At 36.7% G+C, this 18,262-nt stretch overlaps 1 protein-coding gene across 3 annotated transcripts in view; it reads left to right on the top strand.

Annotated features, from left to right (window-relative positions):
• Positions 1-18,262, top strand: part of MSH2 (mutS homolog 2) — a 97,587-nt gene that overhangs the window by 53,950 nt on the left and 25,375 nt on the right. For 2 of the 3 annotated variants that reach the window (XM_007459976.1, XM_007459978.1), the window contains 8 exons: positions 3,295-3,418; positions 4,876-5,026; positions 7,417-7,514; positions 10,841-11,086; positions 12,155-12,359; positions 13,598-13,845; positions 14,948-15,123; positions 17,168-17,620. In XM_007459976.1, the coding sequence (XP_007460038.1) occupies positions 3,295-3,418; positions 4,876-5,026; positions 7,417-7,514; positions 10,841-11,086; positions 12,155-12,359; positions 13,598-13,845; positions 14,948-15,123; positions 17,168-17,338 (1,419 nt within the window). In that variant the 3' untranslated portion in view covers positions 17,339-17,620. Of the gene's footprint in view, positions 1-3,294; positions 3,419-4,875; positions 5,027-7,416; positions 7,515-10,840; positions 11,087-12,154; positions 12,360-13,597; positions 13,846-14,947; positions 15,124-17,167; positions 17,621-18,262 lie in introns of those variants that run through there. The other variant, XM_007459977.1, reaches the window with a different exon arrangement.

Consider the following 18,262-nt stretch of genomic DNA (forward strand, 5'->3'; position numbering starts at 1 on the left):
TGCCCACACCAGCTGCAAGCAAAGCTGGAAAATGTAGTCTTTGTTCTTAGTAGCTACGTGTCTCATGAAAAATTGTCAGTTCTGTCACTGTAGAAGGAGGGGATAATAGAAATGGCCATACCCAGCAGCCTTTTTCACTGCTAGGACATACAGCAGACAGTTGAAATCCCAACCCCAGTGAAGGCAGGCTTTTATTTATTTAAAATTAATTTTTATTGGAGTATAGTTGATTTCCAGTGTTGTGTTAGTTTCTGCTGTACAGCAAAGTGAATCAGTTATACATATACATATATCCACTCTTTGTTAGATTCTTTTCCCATATAGGTCATTACAGAGTACTGAGTAGAAGAGTTTCCTGTGCTAGACAGTAGGTTCTTATTAGTTATCTATTTTATATATAGTAAAGGCTGGCTTTTAGTCACACATTGTCAGAGAGGAGATTCTGCCCCTGCCTTCCCTTTTCCAGGGGCCCAGGCTGATAGAGGCACGTTTCCCTAATTGTTACCATATCTCATGAGGTAGGTTTTTAACACGGTCCCCCGGCCTTGCTCTATGCTGGGGACTTTCCACTTTGCAGGAGCTCAGACATAGTTTTCCCTAACTCAACTATACATTTATTTGAAAAAGTGCTTATAATATTTTATCTAGTATTTCTAGGATAGTGGAGTTTTTGCTTTTGTTTTTGAAGATTTCTAGTATCTTCCATACTTACTTTCTCCTCTCTAATTACTTTAATCTCTTTCATGTGAATTCTCTCTGATTATATCAAGTGTTTTCTACTATGTCAGTACAGGTAATTTGATTCAACAGTATCTCTCCTCTTCTTTGTTATGTTGTATTTATTTGTATTTTAATGATATTGCTAGGATCTAACTTCCCTTCCTTATTCTTTTTATCTTGCTTCTTGATTTCATTATCCCGTTTTGGAGTTCTAAGCCTGGGTTTATTTTGTTCCATTTCCTTTGTGTACTCTGGTGTAATGGGTGTGTGTGTTTCTGGAGCTAGGTGGGTGATAATCTGAAAGACAACTCGTAGAGGTCATTATTTCGTGTTTGTTAGAATACCTCAGTTCTAGGTTAGAACACTTAGTTGGGTGGTATTTTTTCTTATCCATTGTTTGGGAGGAGTAAGGCATTAGTGAAGGATACTCCATTTGGTGTGTGGCCTAAGAGTGTTTACTAAGTTAGAGCTCAGTCATCACTTTCCCTTCACTGGGGTCTCCCAGCAGCATTTTCAGAATAGTATTCCCCCATCTGCGGAAGGAAACTGTAAGGGCACCCCTCAACTTTCTACTCTCCAGGTTGGGATTATTAGTGAGATTTCTCAGGGTTTTGTTGACTCACCAGAGGATTTCTGGAAGGTGGGAGTGAGGATGGGAACTAAGCCTGGCTCAGCCTCTCTTCTCTTTAAGTTTCATTGGAAGAAGGCAGTTCTGTAACACTGTCAATCCACCATTGTAGCATTATTTTTTTCCTTGGATTATCATAAGTCTTGGTCCTTGTTTCTAGATCATCTTCATTGTTTGTTTAAATAACTGTATTATATTCTAGTGATGTACGATTGTGCAAATATTGTGATGTTCTGTTATTTCCAGGTCTTGTAACAGATAAATCTGTAGAGATTTTATTCATCCCTGTGTTGTTTGCTTCTATTGCATTATTTCCTTAGATTGAATTCCCAGGAGTAGAATTGCTATGTCAGAGTATAACAAATATCTCTTGAGTCTTGTCTCATATTCCTTTTTCTTTTTTCTTTTCTTTTTTTTTTTTTTGCAGTACGTGGGCCTCTCACTGTTGTGGCCTCTCCCGTTGCGGAGCAGAGGCTCCGGACGCGCAGGCTCAGCGGCCATGGCTCACGGGCCCAGCCGCTCCGCGGCACATGGGATCCTCCCAGACCAGGGCACAAACCCGCGTCCCCTGCATCGGCAGGCGGACTCTCAACCACTGCGCCACCAGGGAAGCCCTGCTTTTTCTTTTTTAAAGGTTATAACAACTTAGATTCTCACCAGAAATGAATGAGTATACTAATTTCACTATAGCCTCATTAGTATTTACTGATAGTGTTTTTCTTTTTCCTTAAAAAAAATAGCTATAGGCTTCCCTGGTGGCGCAGTGGTTGAGAGTCCACCTGCCGATGCAGGGGACACGGGTTCGTGCCCCGGTCTGGGAAGATCCCACATGCCGCGGAGCGGCTGGGCCCGTGAGCCGTGGCCTCGGAGCCTCTGCTCCGCAACGGGAGAGGCCACAACAGTGAGAGGCCCGCGTACCGCAAAAAAAATAAGCTATAGAATAATATCTTAAGGTTGCTTAAATATCCATGTGTTTTATTATTATGGAGCTTTAGCAGTTTTCTGTGGCTTTAGTTTACTACTTATTTTCTCATCTGTGAGTTGTGTGTTTTTATGCCTGCCCATTTAATGACTTGATGTTTTTCCCATACATGCAAACAAGTGCCGTTTTATAAAAGACAATGTCAACCTTTACATTTTTATATTTTGCAAAGCTATTTTTACAAATCTTTTGCCTTTTAAAATATTAGGTTTATTTGAAATTTGAAATTTTAGTGTATTATGTAATTAAATCTTTTGTTTGTTTAAATTGAGAAAGTTATTTGATAAATGTTTTATTCTCTTTTTTTGCTAGCTTTCTGTATTGTGATTTTATTTCCCTATTGTGGTGTTCAATTTTGGTATGTGAAGGTGTGCTCTGATTAAGTGAATAGTAATTGGGAGGAATTTATATCAGTCTCACTTATTGAAGTTTTAAAAATCTTGTTTTAGAAAACTGACTCATTTTTACATAAAATTAGGTCTTTTCAGTAGTTCTTAATGTCTATAAGGATAGGATTCATTCTTTTTAAAAAATATTCGTTCATAATTTGTCTGTTCAAGTTTTAGTCATTTTGTTTCAAAAAGGGATTTCAAGAGCTAACTTTTCGAGATTCCTAAGATGGATCCTTGATTTGGGCAAAAATGACACATTCTGTTATGGTCTTTAAACATTGCTTAGGAAAAATATAAATAAAAATAATGAATACTGTTAGGGACAAAATTATCATCAGCACTATGTTTCATATGAATAATTTTTCTATATCCAGAGATCTAAGCTCGTAATAAACAGAACTCTTTATATCTGTTAATATATAGAAACTCCTTATAGTGTGACTGAGTAACTTATGGATAGTGAATCATTTAACTCAAAACATTAGTAAATTTTAAATTAAGCAAAATACTTTCGTGACTTCCATCTTTACCCATCATTGATAAAATTTAGCTACTCTTTGTTCTGTCTCTAGGTGGAAAACCATGAATTCCTCGTAAAACCTTCATTCGATCCTAACTTGAGTGAATTAAGAGAAATAATGGATGACTTAGAAAAGAAGATGCAGTCAACATTAATAAGTGCAGCTAGAGATCTAGGTAAGAATGGGTTCTTGGAGGTTTGAATAATTCTTTTGTCTACATAGCATCCATACTGGAGCCAGAATTGCTTTCCTAGAAGACACAATTGATCATGCCACTTCCTTGTTTAAAGTGCCAGCCCCCTTTTCTACTGAATAAAATTACAGTCACATAAAGTTTACATACAGGGTTCTTTACATCTGGAGCCTGGCCTCCCCTTCAGATTCTTCTCTTACTAATTTCCCTAATCCCACATTCCTGCCAGACAAATCACCCTACATGCCCTTGCATCGTGTCTTTTAAATAAGACCTGTTTTAAATGTTACCTCCTCTATAAGCCTAATTCTACTAGGAATAGTTCATTGATTTGGCTTTGGGGTTCCCAAGCACTTCATTAATATCAACTTAAAAAAAATTATTAGATTTAAATTCCCTAGATTATCAGTTCCCTAATTGGTCTCACACTGTTTTGTTCTCTTTTGCTCTGAATTTATAAACCTCTTTGTTCTGAGCATCTCTCATATGTATGTTGAACAAATAAATCTTAGCATAGTAGAAGACCCCTCAGAGCAGCAATACTCTTGTATATGCCCATACCAACATATATAAAAATTTTTACAAATAGTTTCCTTGGAGAGTCCTTATATGAACTAGATCCTAGATTTAAGAATCTTTGCCTTGAAGGATATTGAAATTTACCCTCCTCATTTCATAGATCTCTTCATGTTCTCTCTCTGTCACTTTCCTCTCTGGTCAAGTGAGGTCTGTCTTTAGTTGTTTGCTGCTTCTAACATTCCATAGTCATGCTTTAGCAAATAAGTTTGTAGATACTATCTCTCTCTTCTGGTTTGGGGTCAAAAGATCAAAATGATGAATGAGATTATGAGGACAGGACAAACATAAAAACTCAAAAATCTTAGGTGCATAAAGTCTAGCTGATTGATCATTGCTTGTTTTGTGAAGCTTCCTACACTTAACACGAAGCATATGTCCTAGTTTTTCTAGGGCTTCATCGTCAGAGTCTCAAGTTTTTATTTGGAAAGTATATTTGTTTTCTTTAATTATACTCTGTATTAGTTCCAGAGAAATGCTTTGGTTAACTAAAGAACCCTTAGCAGAACTCCTCAAGGACAGTGACCATTTCTTATCTACCCTCTTGCCCACAGCATCTTAGAACAGTGTGTGCTACCCACTGCTGGTGCTCTGCAGCCTTGGTTGGGTTTACCTAGAAAGGCCTCTGCATCAGAAGCTAACATTAATAAGGGGATTTAAGTATTTTCATGTAGTTTTTTGAGTAAAGTAAGTGAAGTAGGATGTGCATCTTTCCCAGTTGGATAATATTAATAATTTCCAGTATGCTGTCATGTAATAAACGTGTATTTTTCACTATTTAGATTTAAGTATTTTAAACACTTACATTGAAAATGGCTGTAGATATCTATGACATACTTTTTCTTTTTTTCCTGATCATGAAGGCTTGGATCCTGGCAAACAGATTAAACTGGATTCCAACGCACAATTTGGATATTATTTTCGTGTAACATGCAAGGAAGAAAAAGTCCTTCGTAATAATAAAAATTTCAGTACAGTAGATATCCAGAAGAATGGTGTTAAATTTACCAACAGGTTTGTAAGCCTATGTTAAATTAAGTCTTTAGTAGTCCCATGAAACTGTTCTCTGATGAAATGTGAATGTTCTATGGTAAGGAAGTTTTACCGTATTTATTGTTAATATAGGCATAAGATAAGATTGAAGCTTTTTTTCCCTTACAGGAGGTTGGTCAGATATCCCAACACCACTTGTTAAAATAATTCATTTTTTCCTCATTGACTGAAATGGCACTTTGGGTCTATTTTTAAGATTATTCTTTCATGTATGTCTCTTACCATAATTTTATAAGTATGAAATACATTGTATTACATTTATTTTATGTTTCCATATCTATTACAGTTAGTTCCCCTTCATGTCTCTGTTAGTTATTTTCACATTTATTTTTTCTAAGAAAACTTTGTTATCCTTGATCAATTAAATTATTCTGGTATATCAGTTGGTTGTATCGTTTAGTTTAGGGAGATGTCTACCAGCCTTAATAAGGCCATTCATTAGACTACAGCTTTAAAAAAAAAAAAATGTGTTCCATGTTGTAAAAAATCTTACCAGTTTTTTTCTGCGTTTTCTCTTGCTGCTGTTAGGAAGTTCCTGAGGCAGATTATTCATGGGTGAAAAAAATTATTTAAAAATAAATTTTCTGTGGTAGAGTGAGGGCATTTATCCTTTCTCTTCTGTATTGTTCTAGAACTTACGGCCAGCCTTACTCCCACCCTCCTGAATATTCTTAGTATTTACAGCTAACTTTTGTATATATGATCCTCTTTCCATTTATTTAGTAAGTGTTTTGAGTGTCTGTTACATGTAGACATTATTCTAGGTGTTCAGACAACCTAGTAATGAAAACAGTCGGTTTGTTTCTCATAACAACTCTCTGAGATAAATAGGACAGGTTAAAGTTCTCTCACTTTTTAGATGGAGAAACTGAAACTCCAGTTCCCCAGGATTGGACAGCTAGTTACAATAGATACTCTAACCTGGATCTTCTGTTGCCAAACTTATTAGTTGCTATTTCTCAATCACACTATATCCCTGATTCAAGAAATTTATATATGTTATAATTAACCAATGGGTGACTGGAAGATGATTATAACACCTCAAAAGTTCTGTCTTACCTAAGCCAAAATATATAGAGAGGTTGAACTGACCTCAGTGGTTCCAAAAGTTGTGAAAAATTCATTCGTTCATTCATTCATTGCTTGTCAGCAGATTGCTTGCTGTGGATCTGACTCTGAGATCATATAATTGTCCTTCTTAAAAACCTCCAGTGTCTGTCATCCAGAAAAATTTTAAATCTTTACTATAACCCATACAATCTGATTCCTGCCCACCTCTTCTTTTCTCTCTGTCAGCTCTCCCCGTCACACAGCAGTCTCACTTTTATAATGTCTTTGCTTCTTTCTTTTCTTCCTTTAATTCTTTCCAGTTGCCTGTTTCATAGTCTTTTTGTGCCAATGTACTGTTCTCGAGCTGTATATGCATGTTATGGCATTCGCTGGTTCCATCATGTTCACAATTATTGCCTTGATTGACTAATACCGTCCTCCTCCTGATAAGTACTTCCCCCTCTTTCTCATATCCTCTGTGACCCCCTCATCTTGTCTTTTTGTTTTTAATTTCATTCCCTTCCTTTGATACCAGTGAATATTTTTTCTCTCTTCTCATCTTCAGCAATTTTTATTTCAACCTTTAATTTTCATTTACTCTTCAAATTGCTCAGTAAGATTGTTTTCAAAACATTTACGTTTACTTCGACAACTTTCAGTATCAAAGACCGTTTCCTACAGTACTGAGAGAAACTGTGTGGGGGTGTGTGTTATTTTTTTTTTAATCGAAGTATAGCTGATTTACAATATTAGTTTCAGGAATACAGCATAGTGATTCAGTATTTTTATAGTTTATACTCCATTAAAAGTTATTATGAGATAATGGCTATAATTCCCTGTGCTGTACAATATATCCTTGTTGCCTTATCTGTTTTATACATAGTAGTTTCTATCTCTTAATCCTATATCCCTAATTTCCCCCTCTCCCCACTGGTAACCACTAGTTTGTTTTCTATATCTGTGTCTGTTTCTGTTTTGCTGTATACACTCATTTGTTTTATTTTTTTAGGTTCCATTTAAATATTTTAGAAAAGGTCACAGACCAGAATTTTACTCAAGGGAATAATTGTTATAGCAAGAATACTATTGGTGCCAGTGGGCCATTCCAAACAGCATAAATGTTAATACGCTGAATTCCAGCCACATCCGCCCCTAATGAGTTGCCGATTTTCTACTGATATTTCGATTTTAATTGTTTTGATGCTTTATAGGATAATACTCTGGATATATTTTATATAGTGCACATTATCTCCAGTAGATGTTTTAATATTTTTAATAATAACCATTATCTTGATTTGCAGTAAGTTGACTTCTCTCAATGAAGAGTATACCAAAAATAAAACCGAATATGAGGAAGCCCAGGATGCCATTGTTAAAGAAATTGTCAATATTTCTTCAGGTAAATTTAATAGAACCAATACATTAAATGTTGAAGGTTTGTGGCAACCCTACCTTGTCAAATGATGGTTAGCATTTCTTAGCAATAAAGTATTTTTTAATTTAAGGTATATACTTTTGTATATATATAAGTGTTATTGCACTTGTATATATATAAGTGTTATTGCACACTTATAGACTACAATATAGTGTAAATGTAACTTTTATGTGCACTGTGAAACCAGAACATTTGTGTGTTGCTTTATTGTGATATTCCCTTTTTTGCGGTGGTCTGGAACTGAACCTGCAATATCTCCAAGGTATACCTGTAGTAGTCTTGAAAAAAATGTTTAACCTGGGGCTTCCCTGGTGGTGCAGTGGTTGAGAGTCCGCCTGCCGATGCAGGGGACACGGGTTCGTGCCCTGGTCCGGGAAGATCCCACATGCCGCGGAGTGGCTGGGCCTGTGAACCATGGCCGCTGAGCCTGCGCGTCCGGAGCCTGTGCTCCGCAGCGGGAGAGGCCACAACAGTGAGAGGCCTGCGTACCACAAAAAAAAAGAAAAAAGTTTAACCTGAATAGTAACAAGAAGAAAAAAAATTGGATAAATTTAGATTGTGGGACATACTTTTTAAGGCCTGCACTCTAAAAATGTCAGTGTCATGGAAGCAAAGAAGGACTGGGCAGGTTCTGTTCCAGATTAAAGGATACTTAAAGTGACAGAACAGTCAAAGGCAGAGGATGATCCTTGATTGGATCCAATACTAGGGGTTGGAATTGGGGACTAGCTATAAAGGACACTATTGGGACAAATTGGCAAAGTTTAATATGAGATAATATGATATTGGTGTCACATTTCTTGGGTGTGCATAGTGATTAAGTAGGAAGATGTCCTTGTTCTCAGGTTATGTGTGCTGGATTATTTAGGGGTAGTAAGTCATTTAAAAAGTATAAGCATGTATAATTCTGTAAATTGTTTTACTATTATGAATTTTTATAGTAAATCAGAAAGAAACATAAAACTTTTAAAGGGCTTTAGTATACTTTATATATTTGTGTTGAGATGAATGAGATTTGTAAAGATTACATTTTTGCTTGGTGGTATCAGATTGCTGTGGCATGGTAATCTTCTAGTTGAATTATGTTCCTAGCCTAGATTGCATTTGTAAGGACCCTAAAAAACACTACAGGGGGCCTCCCTGGTGGCGCAGTGGTTGAGAGTCCGCCTGCCGATGCAGGGGATACGGGTTCGTGCCCCGGTCTGGGAGGATCCCACATGCCGCGTAGCGGCTGGGCCCGTGAGCCGTGGCCGCTGAGCTTGCGCGTCCGGCAACGGGAAAGGCCACGACAGTGAGAGGCCCACATATCGCAAAAAAAATAAAAAAACAAAACAAAACAAAAAAAAAACACTACATATATTCAATCTGGGAGTCTTCCCCCAAAATATTTAACTAATATTCATTAAATACCTAGTAAGTCAAAGCTGCTAGATTTTAACATTTAAATTGAAGGTTTTGTATTTGGATTCACCTTGAATTTAAATGAAACCTCTTCTTGGTCTAATATACACATTATAAACTATCTTTATTAAAAATGTAATAGATCATTTTTGTAATTTATCTTGCTCTTAAATCAGAAAAGGTGATGCTGTGAAGAGCCAGGTGTTGTGAGATACCAAATATAGACTCTTGATTAAGAGGCTTTTGGTTTTCTTTTATTATAAACCTATTCTTGTTGCTATGTTAGAAATTTTATGAGTTAAAGTAATTATGTAAGTACTCCACTAATATTTAAGTAATTCTCACAGGTTCCTATTGCTATATGGTAGGGTAGTATGATGAACTCTCCCCCTCTCCCCCCCCCCTTTTTAATATGTTAGGTAAAACAGGAATAAATTTAAAAGTGGTGAAACAGTAAGAATTATATGTTTTTGGCCATTCATAAGTTAATTATTATTTTCAAAAAATATTTTATCACTTTGATGGGGAAAAAGAGAATCAGAGATTAGTCAGATTCTGCCATTTGGTTAAACTCATAATGTTGTATTTTTCTAAAACTAAACAGTGTTCTCTTGATTGTCTTTTGAAGCTTTTGACACATTGATGTCCATGTGATAGTTCCGTGTGAGCCATGTGTCTGTTATACCGGCCCCTCCAACCTATTAAAATTTTAGAATCTATTCTGAAAATTTTGACCATTTTAATTGCCTAATCATGCTTTGCCTAGCATGTGTCAGGGACTGTTTAATGTATGTAATAGCTTTTAGTTTTACTGCTCTAGCGGAGTGGAATCTTGTTGAAAGTGTTTTAAGAGACAATTATGGAACTAAATTTATGCTAAAATTTAACTGCATGGGAGAAAAACCGCAAGTAACAATCTTGACAGTCACATTATATCTTATTACTTTGTGTTTGCAGGTTTCTTAGGATAATTGTGAAATGCCATCCTGGTTTCAGACTCTTAAAATTTAGAAATGTGCCTCACATATCACTGCACCCTGCTTTTCTTACCTTATCAATATATCATGAAAGCTTTCCCATAGAAGCTTTTTCTTCTTAGTTTGTTTTTTTTTCACCTCTACCTCATTTCCTTATATAAGCAGCTATGCACTCTTTTTTTTTTTTTTTTTTTTTGAGAACAGGCCATTTATTTTGTAGAACATTTCTCAGTTTGAGTTTGTCTGATGTTTCCTCATGATGGTTTTCAGTTGATACAGTTTTGTCTGGAATACACAGACGTTACCGTTGTCTGTGGATTCATATTAAGGGGCACATGATGTCTTTTGCCGTATCATTGGTGATGTTAACTTTTGCTGCGTGCGGGTTTCTCTAGTTGCCGTGAGCTGGGGGCTACTCTTTGTTGCAGTGTGCAGCCTTCACGTTGTGGTGGCTTCTCTTGTTGTGGAGCATGGGCTCTAGGCACACCACCTTCAGTAGTTGTGGAACATGGGCTTAGTTGCTCTGCGGCATGTGGGATCTTCCTGGACTAGGGATTGAACGGTGTCCCGGCATTGGCAGGCGGTTTCTTAACCACTGCACCCCCAGGGAAGTCCAAGCAGCTATGCACTTTTATATTTTAATGGATCTTGGTAAGGGAGGGCATCATACTCTATTTTTGAAATCTGTTCATAGTAAGGGAAATGTGACAACACCTTTTAACCTCATGTTAAGTTTTAGGTGTTCCTTTCATGTTTAGTTATGGCAAACCTCTGTTAGTTTTTAAAAATTATATAAATTAGGAAACGGTTTTTGAATTCCCAAATGGAGGAGGGTTGAATTTATTCTTACAGCTGCTTATATGTATTTTTTCTTATCCAATATTCCTGTGTACCTTTTCTGTTTTTATATAGGCTATGTAGAACCGATGCAGACACTAAATGATGTGTTAGCTCAGCTAGATGCTGTTGTCAGCTTTGCTCATGTGTCCAATGGAGCACCTGTTCCATATGTACGGCCGGTCATTTTGGAGAAAGGACAAGGGAGAATTATACTGAAAGCATCCAGACATGCTTGTGTTGAAGTTCAAGATGAAGTTGCATTTATTCCTAATGATGTTCACTTTGAAAAAGATAAACAGGTGTTCCACATCATTACTGGTAAAAAAACCTTTATGGGCTTTTTGCGGGTAATGTTTCCCACTTATTATGTTGGAGTGGAAATATATTTTAAGTTGATGAAGAAAATCCTAGTCCTTGATGTTAGAAAAAGAACGTTGTTCATTCTAGTTAGTGGTATATTAATAATACATGAATGAATGAATATATGTGAACAGAATGAAACCCCTGTTCCAGGGGTTCAGTGCATTTAAAAATGAACATCTCTTCATCCTCCAAGCTTACCTTTGGGCCAAACCTTTCAATAGTGAGGTCATTGAAAGTCAAGCAGAATTAGGTGCTGGAATGACCTCAGCTTAGAGTAGTAGCAGTTCTTTAAAAGACATGATGCTATATTCATGTGAAACTCGAAAAAACTAGACTTGTATATAGACTAAGGTAGCTTGTCTCAAACTAAAGGGTTTTGATAGATCTTAACAAGATTCTAGAAAATAAAAGTGTTAGGGTGCAGGGGTGATAGGAGTCTTTGGGCAAATGTGTTTGGGAAATAGTCAGTGATTGTATTTTATTTCCCCAAATGGATTTTCAAGTTGTTCATATAATCTAACACCATTAGTTGGTAAATTGCACATTTTCCAAAAGTAGGGTCATGTCTTTGGGTTTTAGTGTGGAATTTACTTGATTTGAAGGATTTGATCATAATAATTCATTCTCTGATAGATGCATTTATTAATGAATTATAGTGTTTAGTTAATTAATCAGTTAGGCCTGTACTGCTTGTCTGAATGTCATAAAATTATCCTGCAGCCAGCTTTGTGAGCTGTGGGGAAGTGGTCTGTATGTTCTTTCTAGACCATAGTCAAATTATAGGTAAGATATATTTTTCATGGGCACAGCATAGGTTTGTCTGAAGAGAAAATAGCATTGTTTCAGGGACTAGTATAAGGCAGGAACTCTGTTCATGCCTTCGGGCAGCCTGTGGTCTGCTTCTTGTATGTCATATCACATGACCTAGGTAATTAGTCACCAATGTGCAATTTAGGAGTAATATTCAATTTATTAGTACAAAAATAAGTTAATAATCTTGCTTGTTGATATCATGTTTTGTAGGTCCCAACATGGGAGGTAAATCAACATATATTCGTCAGACTGGGGTGGTAGTTCTCATGGCCCAGATTGGGTGTTTTGTGCCATGTGAGTCAGCAGAAGTGTCCATCGTGGACTGCATCTTGGCCCGGGTAGGGGCTGGTGACAGTCAGTTGAAAGGAGTCTCCACATTCATGGCTGAAATGTTAGAAACTGCTTCTATTCTCAGGTGAGTTCATTTCCCAGTCTCCTGAAAATGGAAATGGATGTCTCTGTCCTTTGAAAAGTAAATTTGCAGGTTCATCTATAAAACATCTGTGATCTTTTATCTAGTTTAATAGTTTTCCTGTGAGCTTTATGCACTTTATATTATCTTAAAAGGGTGACTGGCGATAGTTGTGGAAAAGCTTCTTTGATTTTTTAATGTTGTCTTCTTAAGGTTTCTGCTAGTTGTTCACCTTATGAATCTCCCCACTGCCATGCTTTTACTTACGCTGTTCACACTACCCGGAATGGTCCTTCCCTGCTGTTTACCCAAGTCCTTTCTAATCTTTACAGGCCCGTAATGACAGAAATTCTACTTCTCTGATGACTTTCCTTGTCACATGTGCCTAAGGTCATGGCTGTTTCTTCGAACTCTTTGACATGCCTGTAATTTATTAGCTTTTAATTTTAGAGTTTATGAAATCTCTTGTCTTTATTTCATTTTTAGGAGCTTCTTTGAAGAAAGGGAGGCTATGCCTTCTATTTCTTGGAGTCTTCTAAAGTACTTTGCATATAGTAGATCCTTAATAAATTATGCTTTGATTATTGTTTGTGGGGAATTATAGAAGCAATACAAATGTTCAGTAATTACTCAATAAGTTAATCTGCATAACTTAAAAAATTAAAGAAATAAGCAAAAGGTCAGTGGCATTTCATGGAGAAAGAAAGAAATGACCAATAAGCACATGAAGAACTGTCAAATTCTCTAATTAAAAAAAAAGTTCCCCTCCTTTCATTTGGTTAAAGAGAAAATAAAATGCTAATATCTGGTGTTGGTAGGGCTGTGGCAGGCACACAGATTCACGTGACCACCAGCCGTGTATGCGAGTGTTCGTGTCACCACACCCTTGTCCCATCTTCTTGTGGTATTATTTTTTTTAATCTTGACTGATTTGATTGTTAAGAAATGAATGATAGCTGCTTTATTTGGAAATTCTTAGATTACAGCTGATGAGATTGGTAATTTAAAAAATATTTATTCACCATTTGTTTCCTCTTATGTCAGTTGTTTGTTCATGTCCATGCCCATTTTCTTACTGAAGTCTTAGTGCTTTTCATTGACCTTACTGAATTTTTGTATATATTAAGATAATTAATCTGTTACATTTGTGGCACATCTTTCCCATTATATTGCCTTAATTTTGTTGTTTGCATTACCACATGCTATATCATGGGAAATTTTCTTGTAATTATGTGTTTCAGGTCTGCAACCAAAGATTCTTTAATAATCATAGATGAATTGGGAAGAGGAACCTCTACCTATGATGGATTTGGGTTAGCGTGGGCTATATCAGAGTACATTGCAACAAGGATCCGTGCTTTTTGCATGTTTGCAACCCATTTTCATGAACTTACTGCCTTGGCCAATCAGATACCAACTGTTAATAATCTACATGTCACAGCACTAACTACTGAAGAGACCTTAACTATGCTTTATCAGGTGAAGAAAGGTGAGTGCATACCACTGGTGTACTGTAAATTCGGTGTTCCTATCCTTGGAATCATTAGTAATTGCCTTATTCTGCATTAGGATGAATTATTGATGTTTTTACAGAACACATTTACCTCTTAATTTACAGACTGGGGACAGGGACGTGGTATGTTATCTATATTTCTAGGTGTCATAGTAGAACCACTCATTTTAAAAAGGTCACAGAAAGAATGATCTGCACTTTTGAACAGGCCCGTGAGTCATGGCCGCTGAGCCTGCGCGTCCGGAGCCTCTGCTCCCCAGTGGGAGAGGCCACAGCGGTGAGAGGCCCGCGTACCGCAAAAAAAAAAAAGAAATGGGTTCAAAGTATTAAAAAAGACCAGGTGAAATTTGGAGAAGATAGGAACAGGTTCCTCTTTCACTGTGGATGTTTATCAAACACTTGCTTCTATTTTATTTTTGTTTCTCTAAGCTGTGCAAAATATCCAGCTCCAGAGCGCATGGGATATATAACTAGGCTAAAGGAAAATTTACGGTTGAGGCAAAAATGGGAGCTCCATGATAATACTGTGAGCATCACTGGTATTTAACATTTGGAAGGAATGTTTTAAGTCAGTTTATTTTCTGCAAATGTGGGTGAAGTTAACATACCTAGTCTAAAAATTTACTAGACTAGATTTGGGTCAAAAATTTCATTGTCTTTTGAATTAAATACTCCTCCTAATTAGTGACACTTTACATTTATCTTTTTTTTTCCACAGTACTTTAGTTCCTCCCTTATGAAATGAGAAAACCTCAGAGATATTGTGTTGATTAATTTTTCTTCCGATTCAGATATTTGTCTAGGCTTTTGAGGACTATCTGTCAAGGCTTTTCTCTGCTATTTTATTTTTCCTACTACATTTGTCGAGGATAAAATATAGCACTGTGTGCCAAGTCATAACCACTTTTCACTGGAGGCTTAATTAAAATTTCCTTAAGTTACTCTGAAACATTTGGCTAATGTATTTGAAATAATACAAAATTAAGTTTCCTAATGACAAAGTGAGAAAGTAAGTTCCATTTGCATAAATTGCTGTCTCTTCCTACCCTGCCCCTCACACTCCTCAAATTTCTTACAGGTGTCTGTGATCAGAGTTTTGGGATTCACGTTGCCGAGCTTGCTAATTTCCCCAGGCATGTAATAGAGTGTGCTAAACAAAAAGCCCTGGAACTAGAGGAGTTTCAGAATATTGGGAAACCACAGGAATATGATGAAATGGAACCAGCAGCAAAGAGGTGCTATCTGGAAAGAGAGGTTTGTCAAATTATTTTTGTAGTTATTTTTTTCCTGTATGATTCTAATGTTTACTTATTGAACATTCATTATTGGTTTCCACTTACATTTCTTTGCACGATAAAGAATCCATCTGTATCATTTTGGTTTCACCACTGCACACATCTGCACAATTGAAAGATAGCATTTCAAGTACCAGATTTCAAAAGTAGGAGGATAGGGATATTAGTGTAGGTTAAAATACATAATTCAAAGGAGTTATAGAGGTCCATGCACATCTTTGATTACTTGTAAACAAATAGATCGAGTTCAGTTAAATTACATATTTACTCAGTGCTTAGCTAAGATGATGAAGAAATGAACACAGCTCCTTCCCTCCAGTTGTTTAGAAACTAGTTGGGGAGGTAGTAATAGTGAGCATGTCATAGAGAATTATGACAAATGTTTACTCAGGGAAGCTCTCTGTGGGCAGGATGTTTCATTTCTTGTGGGAGCAGTGGATCTTAAGTTAGACCTTCTGAGTGGTGGGTGAAATTTAGATGTTCACACAGAAAGGTATAAGCATATGCCCAGTGGATTTTTTAAAAATTAAAGGATTATTAGTTTTCTGTAATAACGAAAATAAAAGAATCTTAATTTACATCTAGGTCCTGGCAGCACTTACTGTGATTATGCATTGTGACAACTTCTTGTCACATTGTTAGCTTTTTTTTTTTTTTTTTTTTCTTTTGCGGTACATGGGCCTCTCATTGTTGTGGCCTCTCCCGTTGCGGAGCACAGGCTCTGGACACGCAGGCTCAGCGGCCATGGCTCACGGGCCCAGCCGCTCCGAGGCATGTGGGATCTTCCCGGACCAGGGCACCAACCCGTGTCCCCTGCATCGGCAGTCGGACTCTCAACCACTGCGCCACCAGGGAAGCCCACACTGTTAGCTTTTACCTGGTGAATTTTTTGTTGTTCTTACTTGAAGGATAGATGATGTGACAATAATAGATGATGTGTATGGTTTTGGGGCTTAAAAGATAAGGTTTTATCTGTTGTACCTGTACAAGCAGGAGATATGTATTATAACTTGTTAATAGTTTTAAGTAGGGAAGGTTGCCATCCTGGCTATGAAACGGTCTTGGTATCAGCCCCACAGCTATCCATGATCCAGGATTAGGTAGGCTCCTTTATGTAAATGATTCCCAATTAGAATAGAAGTCATATACTATTGATAATATTAATTACAATGAATTTTTTAAAAATTTTAAGCTAAGGGAGACATATAACAGAATTATCGATGTTACTCAATCTAGATTTTATTTTTTGGGAAAAAGAGGCACTTGTTATTTAATAGAGATGTGTTTCTTCTCTATCTTATCATTTGGATTATCTACCTTTCACCTCTAAGGTACATATTACTAACTGGCTCCCTGGTAAAAATGAGACTTTTCAGTTCAGCTTCACATGCAGTAATAAACATTATATCCTTTGTCAGGCACTATTCTTAGCACTTTGCACTCTTTAACTCTTTAATTTTCACAACAGCCCTGTGTGGTTGGTAATATTATTGTCCCCATTTTACGGATGAGGAATGCGTGTTAAGGAATTAGCCCACGGGTCACATAGCAAGTAATAACCACGTTCTTTAGAATGGCAATAACTAGGCAGTAAAATAAACAAAGAAGAAACATCCCATGTGTGTATGAGTATTAAATTTTCAGTGACTGTTTATACCTTATAGTATTTGTAAACCTTGAGTTCTTTTTCCCCCAGAAGGTTAAGTTTATATATCAGTTATAAAAGCTGAGGGATTTGGGAACTACTAAAATATTCAGTTTCTTTGGCATTAGCAACTGAAAATATATTTATAAATATCCTTTTAATGACTTGCTATGAAGAAATACAGTCACCTAAGGCCTTTGCTATAAATTCTAGATGGTGCACACTTAAAACTTAAAGAATGTTTAAATATTGGGTGGAGTGTTTAGATTGAAATTATAATGGGACAATTCATTACTATTTAATGTGACTTTTAGAAAAGTCATTTTAAAGACTAATAAAACGTTCACATGTTTTTCAGCAAGGTGAAAAAATTATTCAAGAGTTTTTATCCAAGGTGAAGCAAGTGCCCTTTACTGAAATGTCAGAAGAAAACATCGTAATGAAGTTAAAACAGCTGAAAGCTGAGGTGATAGCAAAGAATAATCGTTTTGTAAATGAAATAATTTCAAGAGTAAAGGTAACTACATGAGTAAATTCCACTAATGGAATGAAGATAGTATTGATAAGCTATTGTCTGTAATGCTTTTGTACTGTTTTATATTAACCCTTTTTCCATAGTGTTAGCAATTGATGTCCATGGGATATCAAGTTAATAAAATATTTAGTATACTTTGCTCTACCTGAGTATATTTTCAAAGATCTTTATTTTGAAAAATGAGAGCTGTAACTGAGGAATACTTAAATGGACATGGGCAATAGTAGGCAATATGTTGAATTTTATAAATAAAATCATGTAGTTTTTAGAATTTGATATGTGTTGTATTTCTTTGTGATAAGACTTTTACACATATTCCTGAATGGTATGGAAGAAACAAGTAGCCCAGAGACTTTGTAAAAAAGTAAGGGATCTTAAAGCTAGAAGGAAGCATGGAACCCATTTCCAGTGATTCCCCACAGTGTCCATCTGTTGGCACGAGCCAGGTTGGCTGCATATGCATTAGCCAAGGAACTTACTATAAATCCAGGGTCCTAGTGTGATCCTCCAGCCCATCTGTCATTCTCCCACCCCAAGTTTGTGATGAGATTTAGAAATCTGGGTTTTAACAAAATCTTTCAGATTGAGAATGCTGATTTAGTCTACCTTTTTTTTTTTTTTTTTTTTTTTTTGTGGTACGCGGGCCTCTTACTGTTGTGGCCTCTCCCGTTGTGGAGCACAGGCTCCGGACGTGCAGGGTCAGTAGCCATGGCTCACGGGCCCAGCCTCTCCGTGGCATGTGGGATCTTCCCGTACCGGGGCACGAACCCGTGTCCCCCTGCATCGGCAGGAGGACTCTCAACCGCTGCACCACCAGGGAAGCCCTGATTTAGTCTACTTTTATTTTACAGGGAGATGGAGAGGTTAAGAGTGTAGTGGCTGGTCCTGCTGGACAATGAAGGGAAAAAAAAGGGCTTT

This window comes from Lipotes vexillifer, unplaced genomic scaffold (assembly GCF_000442215.2).
Source record: "Lipotes vexillifer unplaced genomic scaffold, Lipotes_vexillifer_v1.1 scaffold666, whole genome shotgun sequence".
In the NCBI taxonomy this organism is placed as follows: domain Eukaryota; kingdom Metazoa; phylum Chordata; class Mammalia; order Artiodactyla; family Lipotidae; genus Lipotes; species Lipotes vexillifer.